The sequence below is a fragment of the Phaethon lepturus genome, unplaced genomic scaffold (genome assembly GCF_000687285.1).
Source record: "Phaethon lepturus isolate BGI_N335 unplaced genomic scaffold, ASM68728v1 scaffold8935, whole genome shotgun sequence".
Taxonomy (NCBI): Eukaryota; Metazoa; Chordata; class Aves; order Phaethontiformes; family Phaethontidae; genus Phaethon; species Phaethon lepturus.
This window is the reverse complement of record NW_010539822.1, coordinates 27,674-40,461: the sequence shown is the minus strand read 5'-3', so window position 1 is coordinate 40,461 and position 12,788 is coordinate 27,674. Positions and strand designations below refer to the sequence as shown.

The 12,788-nt window shown below is 50.5% G+C and overlaps 1 protein-coding gene across 1 annotated transcript in view; it reads left to right on the top strand.

Moving 5' to 3' along the window:
• Window positions 1-8,474: 8,474 nt before the first annotated feature.
• Window positions 8,475-12,788, top strand: part of LOC104620885 (sodium- and chloride-dependent GABA transporter 1-like) — a 25,555-nt gene continuing 21,241 nt past the window's right edge. The window contains exon 1 of the mRNA XM_010287234.1: window positions 8,475-8,718. Coding sequence (XP_010285536.1) covers window positions 8,475-8,718 — 244 coding nt within the window. The remainder of the gene's footprint in view (window positions 8,719-12,788) is intronic.

Below are 12,788 nucleotides of genomic sequence, written 5' to 3'. Positions count from 1 at the left end.
CGTGCCGGAGTGGTGCCAGGCAGTTTCACAGGTGCCATGTTTTGGATGAGCTCTTGGTGATTTGATGAAGCGTTCGGTAGCTGCTGTGATCCTGCCCAGAAGGAGCAAGGGGAAGGTCTGTGTTTCCTCTCCTCCTTCTCTCATCTGTCTTCCTCTTTGTGCTTTCAGCAGAATGCAGTAGCAGATTTTTGAAGCAGTGCAGGGTTTTTACCTGTTTGTCTTACTCCAGCAGCAGTGGGTGCTGGCTGGCATGGAGCAGGGTGGACTTGTCCATGCCCTGCAGATGGGTTGTATCCCCAGCTGTGAGCTTCCTGGCCACAAGGGACACGCAGTGGCCAGTCCTTTGCTCTTCTGCCACGCAAAGTGACGAGGGATCACTCCCCTGCCATGCTGGACACTTCAGGGCAGTCTCTGGATCATTCTCATGCTCTTTCCTTGTCATTTTTTTTCTTTATTCACTTTTTCATTATTGTAAAAGCAAGGTGACTTTCTAAGGTGAAGGTCATCACTTTCCTTCGCAAGACCAATTTTGCCCAAGTTGCTCCATTCAATGACTTAATAAAAAAAGAGAAAAAAATAATAAAAAAATGCCAAATCATATCAAGCCCAATACAGCAAATAACCACTGACATTACTTGCAGCATCTCTGGAGCTGCATCAAATCCAGCTCTACATGTATGAAGTTGTTATTTCCCCCGCTCACACAGCACAGCCACGGCTTTTGCACAGTAGTTGTGACTCCCAGCGGGATGGGGAAATTTACCCCTGTGAAGGCCACAGTATCGCTGAGGATGTTGCTGCAGCTCAGGGTTTGAGCTAAAATCTTAGCTCAGCGGCACAGTTTTGGTAAGGTAGTGGCTGGCAGGAGCAGTAACTCAGGCTGCATCGGCTGAACTGTGTCACAGCAGCTTCTCCAGGAGAAAGAGTGAAGGGGCCGGCGGGGATGCCTGCCCGCACTGTGGTGGCCGTGCCTGGACACCATGCTGGGCTGTAATGAAAGGGAACAGAAGGTATAAAGCAAGTGAGAAATTCCAGCTGAAATTACCCTCTGTGTTCATTTTTAGGCGCTTCTGCCCCAGCGATGTTCTCGCTGAAGTCACTGGGAGGTTTTTTCCATTAGACTCCCTGGAGTGGGATTGTCCCTTAGCAAAGAACAAGGCAGGCAGAGGAGGCCAATGAATGTTATTCCTGGGCTGTGCATACAAAAAATGTGGAGAAATACATGCAAACCAGCAGCTTCTGTCCTAGAGGAAGAATAGTGGGTTGTTTTTGGTTTTTTTTTTTGCTCAGCAGAACTAACGATACCTGCTTTTTCCCTTCATAATATCCTTTGCCCCTCCACCTCTCATGACAAGTCCCTTATGGCAGTGTTTACAGTCTCTCGAGCCCCCAATGCCACCCACTCCTCAGCGCTCCTGCCTGCCCCCCATGCCTGCAGGCTGCCCTCCCGGGAGCTGCCTCCCTCCTCCCCGGCCCCGTGCACGCTGGCTCTCCGGCGCATGGGGCACAGTGGGGCAGGCTCAGGGTCACCCCACAGCCCTCCCTCAGGGGAAGAACTAACCGAAGTCTCTTTCCTCTCTCCATTCCCTGCTTCTCAAGGAACTGGATGTCTTTGAGGGCTGTCCTCCTTTTGCAAGTATGGGTGAAACTCACCAGTGAGCTCAGAAAGTAACTTGGGTTGGGGACAGATGGATCTGGGCTAAAAATGTCAGCATTGCTTCAGGCAGGGCAAAAGAATAATGTAGCAAAACTGTATAAATTACCAGAATCGTGAAATTGGCATCCCAGCATGCCAGCTTGCACGATATAAGAAAAGGAAAATGCTTCTTAATTTAATCAGCACATTTAAAATGGGCAGAAACAGGCCTTTAATCTTTTTAATGTGGTGGTTTCGCTGAGGAGGATGGAGAGACAGGGATGCCTTTAAGCCACTTGTCTGTCTTTCCCAGTCGCAACGCAGGCAGGGGCTCGGGGAGCTGCTCGGAGGCTGCCACGAGGGAGTGGGACGTGGCCCAGCTTCGATCCTCACGCCGCTGCGGTCGCTCGGGCTGGGTCTGGATGGTCTGCGGGAGCCGGGGCAGAGCCCTGCCGGCTCTCTGCTCCTCGGGGGAACTTCTCAGGTGACAGACTGAGCTTTAAATAGGAGTGCTGAAACAGATCAGAGGCTGCATCATTTGCATCGTTCCAAAAAAGGCACAAAACGCCCGCTTTCCGTAGAGGCAACGTGAGGCACCCCACTGAGGCGTGAGCAGCAGTGGTGGGTGAAGCATGGTCTGCAGCCAGGAGCAGGATCTGACCCCACTTCCCCTGGTGGGATGAGGAGCCAGAGGAGATTCAAATGGGCATCCAGAGTGAGGGAGGGCACTGCAATAGCGGTCCCGAGTCCCCCTGCTTGAGTAATACAAAAATCAAGGTGTTGCTTGGCAAAGAAACCATGTGGTAGGCTGCAGCCAGCCCCAGCAGCTCAGCAGTTCTTCACCTGTTTTTTTCAGGGCCATGAGGATCATGGCTGGGGGCTGCGAGATGTGTTCTGGCCTCTGTGGACCCCCTGTTTGTTTAATGGTTTACAAAGCATGGCCCATGCCCACCTTGCCCTCCCTGTTCATCTGGATAGGGTTGTGGTGGTAACGAACCTCACCAGCCACCTTATCAGGAGTGACACAGGTTGCCCAGGGCTGCTGGTGGAGAAGTGATGTTGGGCAACAGACACAGGTCAAACCCGGACACCAACAACCCAAATCTCATGCAGGGTGGAAAAGGAGGGTGGAGGTGGACACCGTCCGGCAGCTCCATCACCCAGGAGAGCTTATTTATTTTCTTCTCATGTCCTCTGTGAGTGCTGATTTCTCCTGTAACCAAGCAATCGCCTCTCTCCAGGAGAAGGGAAATGAAAGGTTGGGTGGCTACAGTGGCTGCCTCTTGGGCAGCATGTGGAGAGGACTGCGAAACACAAGTCCCTCTGTCCGCCTGACCCAGCTGGGCAGGACAGTGATGCTCCAGCCCAGAGCAAGTTCCACATGGGGCCAGTGCCCCACCAGCACCCTTGGGCTCCCACAGGGGCTATTCCCCAGCCCCTCTGGCTTTCACTGATGTGGGAAGCTCAAGCATATGCTGCTGCCACAGCGAGCAGAAAATTGTCCGAGAGTCTGCTGTGCCCTGATCAGCTGGTCACGGCTCTAAACAAGATGCAAGAGCCTTGGGGCTACTTGGCTGTCATTAAAATGGTGTGGATGGAAGGAAAAGTCTAATTGACTGAACAACAGTCTGCGCTGTGTAATTAAACTAATTGTGGCTCTACCTGCATGGGTCAGAGTGATTTGTGAAGCTGATAAAGCACTCATAAATAAGAGGTGGGGAGGTGTGAAAGTATTTCTTACATGTGCTTCCACAGGTAATTTTGCTGGTTCATTTCAGGCAATTTTATGCCCTTGAAATTTTTGGTTTCTGTCAAATTTGAGGAGACTGTTAATATTTCACACTGAAGCAAGGGAAAGCAAAAAGGTGACCACTGTTAGCAGTTTCAGGCGGCAGTGTTTCAAGTGGAGGTAATGCTTTTTCAGGGCTATTTTCTTATTTTAAGTGAAATTCCTCAAAAAAAAAAAGAGGGAAGGACTATCTTCCATAATGCATTTTAGCCTGGCTCTACACCCCTGGGGACCATGCCATTGTTTTTATTGACTTGAGCAGCAGAAGACCAGGTCTTGTGCACGACTCGGTGAACCTCAGGTCACTACTTTACTGCCAGGGATTTATGACCCAAGCATATAGTGATTGTTTTGAACACCTTGGCTTCAGAATATGATGTATTTAGAAGAAGCTGAATGAGAAACCTGCTGTAGTCTCATGTTTAAACTCTTTGACCCGGTTTTCAAGTCCTTGTGAAGAAGAGACCACCTCCAGCTTGTAGCTCTGCTCTTAATGATTATCATTTTGAGTCCTTTGGGTGTTTTGCTGTGCCCAAAGCACCATGTGTTTTTCAGAACGAATAATGTGACTTGACAGAGAGCTGCAGAACCGACTCTTCTCTCTCTAGGCTGTCAGCACATGGCAGAGCCCTGACTGGCAGAGCCCTGTGCTCATGCTGGAGGAGACCCATGTGGATAAGTGGAGGGGCTGGTGCATTTTTTCTCAGTAGGACCACTTGTCCAGCGTGTGAGCCGATGTCTAAACACAGGAGTCAAACACACAGCCTGGAGCAACAGATGCCTTTTATTTTTCCTGGTGAGAGCTGTGTGTCTGGGGAAGGACATGGCGCGGCCAGGCTGCAGGACATGCGTGAGCCCTTCTGCCCTAATCATCCGTCACTGTAGGAGACAGGACAGTAGGTGGGATGCACCTTCAGTGGGTCCACTTCACGGTTTTTCTATTTCTTGGCTGTGGAGAAACCTGTATAAATCTAGTTAGAATTTGGCAGAGTTTATTCTTCCTGAGCTGGAGATGAAGGACCTCACTTCTCAGGTAAGAAGAGTATGGTCTGCTGCTCTTCTATCATCCTACCTCAAGTATATGAAATATGAGGTGCAATCATCTAGCTGCAGTATCACTCCAGAACTGTGGCAGCAAGAACAGGGGAAAGAGCACAGGAAGAGCGGGATATATACATACTTTTTTAAGATATCAGCTTACCTACTGTTTTTTGTCTCAGAAAAAAACTGAGTCAAAATGGCTTCAGCTGAGCCTAATTTGTTATGTCTCCAGGCATGGCTCATTATCCTGATTTAGCCCAGCTCTGAATACTTCCCAGGGGTTTTGGTGCCATTTCTTCTGGTTTGATTTATAAATTGTCTTTATTTTACTTTTCTCCTACATGTTCTGAATAATCAGCAAAAATGCTCCCTACCTTACTGAGCACCCAGGAGCTGGTGTGACAGTGTCACATTATCACAAGGTGTAGGACAGAAAGGGGATGCATTAACCGAAGCCTTTGCTTTGGGTGTCCATCAATGCATTCTTCTGACATCTGCCTCATGGGCTATGTGAAACAGGCTCTTCTCCCCAGGAGGCTTTTTTGTGCTGCCACTTACTTCTGGGCTCACCTGCAACCATCCTTGGGCTAAGAGGAGTTGCGAGGCTCAGGGCTGGCTCAGAGGGCTTTGATTACAGCCTTCATCCCGCAGCAAGGAGTTTTCTGGCTTCTCTGCTGACATACCAGAATGAATTACAGTTATTTTGTGGTTCAGTCATTTCCTTCACAGTTGACACAGTTTTTTTAACCTCAGTGACAAATTCTGTGGGGGAAGGAAATCCATCTGATATAATCACAGTGTGTCAATTGTAGTAAGCAGGAGCCGATACTGCTGTTGAGCCTGGGCTTGGGAGACCACGTCTCTTCAGGATGCTTTAGAAACGCTAGTTAATGAGTCCCCCAGGTGTCCCAGGGGGCAAATGGGTACTGTTTGCTTGGAAGACAAGACTGACAAGTCACAACAACCCCATGCAACGCTACAGGCTTGGGGAGGAGTGGCTGGAGAGCTGCCTGGCGGAAAGGGAGTGGGGGTGCTGGTTGACAGCCGGCTGAACATGAGCCGGCAGTGTGCCCAGGTGGCCAAGAAGGCCAACAGCGTCCTGACCTGTATCAGAAATAGTGTGGCCAGCAGGAGTAGGGAAGTGATTGTGCCCCTGTACTCAGCACTGGTGAGGCCGCAGCTTGAATCCTGTGTTCAGTTTTGGGCCCCTCACTACAAGAAGGACACTGAGGTGCTCAAGCGTGTCCAGAGAAGGACAACGAAGCTGGTGGGGGGTCTGGAGCACAAGTCTTATGAGGAGCGGCTGAGGGAACTGGGGTTGTTCCGTCTGGAGGAGGCTGAGGGGAGACCTTATCGCTCTCTACAACTACCTGAAAGGGGGTTGTGGTGACAAGGGTGTTGGTCTCCCAAGTAACTAGTGATAGGATGAGAGGAAATGGCCTCAAGTTGCACCAGGAGAGGTTTACATTAGATATTAGGATAAATTTCTTCACCGAGAGAGTGGTCAGGCATTGGAACAGGCTGCCCAGGGAGGTGGTGGAGTCGCCATCACTGGAAGTGTTCAAAAAACATGTGGATGTGGTGCTTCAGGACATGGTTTAGGGGGCATGGTGGTGCTGGGTTAATGGTTGGACTTGATGATCTTGAAGGTCCTTTCCAACTTTAGTGATTCTGTATAGTTCTGTAAGAGTAAGCAGTTCAGGCAAGGCCAGCTTTAACTGTTAGAGCATGCCACCGCTTCATAGCATTGCTCTGTTTCCTGACATACCCACTCGTTTTTTCTTTCCCTTTTTTTTTTTTTTTTTTTTTTAATGTGTGCATCTGGGAATGTTTTTGTCAACAGACTTCTCTAGGAGATTATAGCACTGGTCACCCTTATGGCCCCTGGTGGAGGCTTAAATTCAGCTCTGTGTAAACTGGGCTGAGAACTGGGTGAGAGCCAAGGCTATGCCCGTCCCAGACCCTGTCTTCTGCACTGGCTGAGGGCAGATGCTGAGGGGAGAGGATAAAACCAGGAAAAGTAGGGAGTGATACTTCCTTGGAAGAGTCCCTCAACCTCCAACCACTTGCAGCTCAGGGATTTCACGAACCGCAGTGGTAGCTTCTGGTGGATTTTCCTTCCATTATTTTTCCACTTAATTTACTTCTTGAAGTCATGTCAACTCTTAGCATCCAGCATGTTCTGGGGTGGGGAGTTTTGCTCCATAGCTGTGCATTTTGTGGAGTATCACCTTTTTCTCTTTTTGAACCTACCACCTGTTGTCTTGATTTAATCCCCTGTAGTTCTTGTGTCTGGTGAATGGTGAAATGGTGAATACGCGTCTTCTATGACACTGATATATTTATAGGCCCCTGTCAGTCACCTCATTCACAGGACGATGGATCCTAGTTCATTTAGCCTTTCCTCACATGGAAGACGTTCCATGCTTTTGAGCGTCCTTTTGGCTCTCCTCAGTGCCTTTTTTTGCAATAGCTTCTGTAAGGGGAAGGGAGAACTGCACTTAGTTTTCAAGACATGAGTGTAACACTGTTTTAGACACCAGTATAATGACGAAACCTGTTCTCTCTTTCTGAATTGTTTTACTGTGCTGATTATATACTTCTTAGGGCCTAAAATAAATGGAAATATTCATTAAATTTTTAATCAGACTCGACCAACTAATCCTCAGGACTTTGGAGTCCTGACTTAGTGGGATTTCAGTGGTTCACAGGCTGGCTATAGCTACTAACAAGCATCGTCTGAATATACCTGGCGATTACAGTATCGCATGCAACATGGTATGCAGGGAGGTGCTGAGCAGATCAGCTATTTCCTTGCACTGCAGGTGCACATCTGTGATTGCAGCCTTGGTGCTGCCGTGCCAGGGGATTAGGGCATGGGATTGCAACGTGGGGCATGTCTGTAGCAGTGGCACTGTTGCAAAGCTATGCTGTCACAGCCATGCCTGGGTGGCTGGGACACACTATCTCTCAGATGCCTCTGTGGCTGCTGCACTCGATTTTGGGACCCGGATCTGGGAGTTCACAGAATCACGGAATCACTAAGGTTGGAAGGGACCTTCAAGATCATCAAGTTCAACCATTAATCCAGCACCACCATGTCCCCTAAACCATGTCCTGAAGTGCCACATCCACATGTTTTTTGAACACTTCCAGAGCTGGCGACTTCACCACCTCCCTGGTCAGCCTGTTCGAATGCTTGACCACCCTCTCGGTCCATAAATTTTTCCTAATATCCAATCTAAACCTCCCCTGGTGCAACTTGAGGCCATTTCCTCTCATCCTATCACTAGTTACTTGGGAGCAGAGACCATCCCCCTCGTTGCCACAACCCCCTTTCAGGTAGTTGTAGAGAGCGATAAGGTCTTCCCTCAGCCTCCTCTTCTCCAGACTGAACAACTCCAGTTCCCTCAGCCGCTCCCCATAAGACTTGTGCTCCAGACCCCTCACCAGCTTTGTTGCCCTTCTTTGGAGTTGTAACATCTTCATCATGCTCTTCTCCACCGTCACTCAGATATGCTAGTGTATTTCTCTGCCTGGACTGCTCTGTGGTGGGTCACCCACAGGCTGTCACTTCCCTGCAGGCACATTGGTCCTGGAGCTTTCTTGCAGAGCAGGTGTTGGTATAAGGAGGAGATAAGATGGGAGGTGAGAGGTTTGCTATGTGCTGGTAGCAATCAGCTCTGAGCACGTTGTTAGCAGTTGGCGTGACTGCGGATCCTCAGGAGGGCAGCTGTGGGGCAAGGCAAAATTATCCTCCTTTTTACCTCTGGGGAAAGCAGGGCAGCATGGTGGGGCTACCCTGATGTGCACCAGTCTATCCAGTGAGCCCACCCAGCAAGGCCTTCCCCCAAGCTCCCTACTTTAACACAGGATAACTTCTTTCTCTACTTTCTTGTCAGGACCTTTGTTCAGTCCTTCCCATTTCATCCATGCTTGTCCAGGGTGGAGGCTGCCCTTCCTACTGCTCCAGCCCCTGAGCAAGAGCAGCCGTACGTCTGAGCCACGATGGGCAAGATGGACAACACCTCCGTGGAGATGAGCTCTCCCTCTGAAGTGAAGCAGGCAGCCCCGGAGGAATTGGACCCCATTGCCCTCGAGGCCATGACCACCAAGAAGAAGAAGAAGAAGGAGATCCCAGACAGAGGGTCCTGGAAGGGGAGATTTGACTTCTTGCTGTCCTGCGTGGGCTATGCCATCGGGCTGGGCAATGTCTGGCGCTTCCCATATCTCTGCGGCAAGAATGGAGGAGGTGAGAGAAATGCTCAGCACCTGTGCTCATCCCTGAGCAGCCATGTCCCCTGAATGGGCTTCAGTTTGGTGTGGGTCTGGGCAAGCAGCAGGTCCCCTGGCTGAGAGCTCTCCATCACGGTGTGAGTTATTAAGCTGTCAGGAGACTAGTTCCTGTGGTCTGTGGGCTTTACTATCAAGTGCAGGTTGGGAAGAAGCAGCCCAAAGAAATATAGCAAAAAGATTGAGTTTTGCCAAGGTTCTGTAGTCCAAATTTGCAGGGCTACAACAAAGAGTATCTGGGGACCTCACTTTTTTTCACACAGAGGGCTATGCATGTAGGCACCCAGCGGGATGCTGAGGCTTTCACAGGGAAATCAGTTTTTATCTGCTGACAGTGGGTTTCTCCTCAGTCTAGTGTGTTCTCAAGGGGTAACAGCTTTGCATCTGAGTTCGGGTCACATGCCTGAGGAGTTGTGATTAGAAGCTTTGCATGGACCATAGCAGGGGCATATAGACATATATACAAGCACACATACGTGTGTACACGTACACAGGCACACAGGAGTGTCATTGTCCATGGAAGGCAATGAGCTTTGCCTTACTACAGTGCTGTGAGAAGGGTGATGGTTATCATCTCCATCGTAATGTTTGGAAAACAGAAACCATGAGAGAAGGTGGCAGCTGGCGAAGGACTTACAGTAACAGTGATGCAGCTGGCAGCAGTGCCCTCCTCTGCAGACAGCTAACACCTGCAATTTTTTGCTCTTTTTAATGTTCCCCCACTACATCCTTTCCTTACCAGTCCTCAGCTGAGACTTTGCCAAACCATTGCAAGGCTAGAGAAAGGCAGGCAGGTGAGGAAATGGTGCTGGGCTAGAAATCAAGAGGTCTGGGAGATCAGCTCCCCACTCAGCTACAGACTTTCTGTGTGTCCTGGATCAAGTCACAAAATGCGCCCTTGTGCCTCAGCTCCCCACTAAAATGGTGCTATTTCTTCAGTCTTGGCAGAGAGGTGCTTTTGTGGAGGGGAGTATGTTCTACTTTCGTGTCAGTAGAGCAGAGGCTTGCTCTTCTCCCCTCCCATGCCCAGCTCTCCCGTTGCTTGTGCCTGCTACTACAACCACCTTCCTTCCCCCCGTAAAGTGCTGCTCACCTCCTTGAACAGTTTCTCAGACTCCCCACACAAATCCAACCCCCTTCGCCTCACCTTTAAGGTTGTATATATAATTTTAGTATCACCTGCTAGTCTTCCCATGTTGCTCTTTCCTTCCCTCTTAGCTCTTCACTGCACAGAGTCTCTGTCCCCAGTGCCATGTTCATTCATGCTGCTCTGAGGGTCTCTTCTCACGCTTCTTCTCCACGTCTTTTTTCTTTTCCTTTTGCTATGAATTACCTTTTCAAAACGCACTTTGTCTCTGGCTCTCATGACTTCTCCTCATATTGCAGCCCACTTCTGCTGTCCATGCCATAGGTGGTGTAGGATGCTCTTCTCCTCCCACCCTGGGAAAGAGGAGAGGGGTTTAGCTCCCTGCAGCAGTCTGTCCATCTAGCTCCATGGCGTTTAGGGGGATCTTGACCCTTTCTCTGAATCACGTGAGGCAAGTCCCAGTGGGAGACCAGGCAGTTATCCATATGGACAAGAAGATTTATATTTCAGTGTGTCGTTTCACACAGAGGTGCATGTGTGTGGCTGAGCCAAGTGAGGTTTATGGGAATCAGCCAGGTCCACCTACAGGAGCCCATGCCACCATTGCTGGAGCCACGGTGTGCGTCTGCCATTTTTACCTAGCCACGCTCCAGCACCTGACTGCGCTACCCCTTCTTGTGTAACGTTAACCCCATGGCTAAGTCCCAGCACTGGTTTTTAGCCCAGTCTCTGCCCTGCGATTGCTGCATGGTCTCAAACACACCAGATCCGTGCTGCCCGTGGCTCCGTCTCCTCACACATAAAGATGGGGATGGCCATACCTATAATTACATGCAGAGTGTTTTGAAGCTAAAATCAATCCCATTTATAAAGCCAGCTGAGATCCTAGGACAGAGGGTGCTGTGGAGGTGCGGAGCTCTATTACTAGCATGAGTGATGGCACACAGGGTGATCTCTGCCCCGGCAGCTGCAGGCATGCGGAGGGATCCGCTGGCTGGGAGCAAAAACGCTGGATGGATGAAATGCAGGAATTGGTGCCCGCCTCCTCTCAAACGCCCTGCCTCGCCTGCCAGTTCTGCTGTTCGTGGCAGCCCGTGTCACTCGCTCCTCTCATCCTTACCTGGTCTGGCTCTTCCCAGGCACGACTATTCCAGCAGCCGGCAATAATGAGCAGCGAGTGGCGGCTGCTGATGTCGGAGACAGGCAGGAGAGCTGACGCACGGAAGCGTCACCGGGAGCCGATGCGGAGCAGCAAGGAAGGGTCGCACGGCATCCGATTCGCAACCGGGTGGGCACCATCTCGGCTCTGCCCCGACGGAGGTGCCTCCGGAGCGGAGCAGAGCAGACCGTGGGTGGGACTCTAATTTTAGCGTCGTGCATGTGCGCTGCTCAGAGCATGGTCGTGTGGGCTGCTTCCATTACGCACAGGCAAATTGAACTGAATGGAAATATTGTCGTCTCACTTACTGCTGTCACATTGTATCAGCTCATGGCTGATTTACTCGGCATTGTGATCGGGCACATAATTAGGGGATATTCAGCCAGGGTATGGCATCCCAGAGCAAGGGCTATCCGCTGTGGGGAGCAGGCTTTACCCAAAGGGTTGCTTGGGCTCCCTGCTGGCTTTGCACGCAGCTGAATGTGCCCAGCTCTGACTAACGCTCCAGCCTCTACACTGATTTCTAACCTCATGCAGTCCTTCTGATGTCAACAGGATTTTACCGGACTCTAAATTGACTCTAAATGTGGCTCAGTAGCTGCTAAAAATTGCCTGTGAGATCCTGAGCTTGAATAACTTGAGAGAAGAACATTTCTTTAAATAAGCATCATGCATTTCTCATTTATGCTTTGAGACTCCAAGCAACAGCATGTAATAGCTTCTAATGCTCAACTTTTGATTCGTGGGCAGTGATCACCGTATTAAGGATTAATTGTTATTCCTCGCTGTATGGCGTATCAGAGCTGGAGGCTGCAGGCATATTTGGGGCTGCACAGCAAGTGCCAGGTTGTGTGATCCTTCCCTGACTCTGAGGGCTGGTGCGCTGAGAACAGGCAGGGCAGGACCACTCCTGCCAGCCCTTTGATCTGTGGACTTTGGAGACAGGATGGGACTCTCCCAAGGTCATACACAATCATTTGTAGCAGGCCCAGCAACCGAAGCAGACCTTTCAGCAGCCCACCCAGGGCCAGAGGTTAAAGACTACCCCTTTCTCCCGGTGCCAAGGATTTAGGCACAGGAATGCAAATTTTAGGTGCAAATTTGCAAACTGATTTCACCTCTGGTTGTCCAGCACCCAGGGATGTTGTCCATGCCTGCTTGGGTACCTGACCCTCCAGCGTGGCAGTGTCATTGCCAGCAGCCCTCACTTCAAGGCTGCGGTCTGGTTTGTAGCTTTTCCCTTATTCTAGAGGATTTTTGTCAAGCCAGGATAAATGAGCTGGGTTCAAAACTTTGTCTGTTTTTTTCCTCAGTAGTCTAATAAAGTCTTTCACCTACAAACCTTCCTGGCCTGTTGTAGATGAAAAATGCAGGATTGTCAAGAGCTGTGGCCCGATTTCATTAGCTGCTTGCACAGAAGCGAGCCAGGTACTGTGACTGCTGATAAGCTCAGTCTCCAAACTCTACAATGAGGCACAACGGTAGCGAGGCAGCATCCATGTCCCCAGAGCTGGCCCTGGCTTCCTCCAGGGCTCCTGGGGGGCTGGAACTGTCCCAGCCTTGCAGGCTGCGGTGGCTAGCGAGAGCGCAGGGGAGGATGCCGGGCAGGCAGCGCTCCTCCCGCAGCAATGCTCAAAGCTGTTCGCTCCTCCACGCCAGGCTGAGGTGAAGCTGAGAGCCTGCGCTTCCACGCCAGCTTGCGATTCAGGCTGACTGTCATCGAGCTGCTGGCCCGGAGCAGGTTTTCTCCCCACCAGCCGCTGCCGGCTCCTCCTTCAGGGCG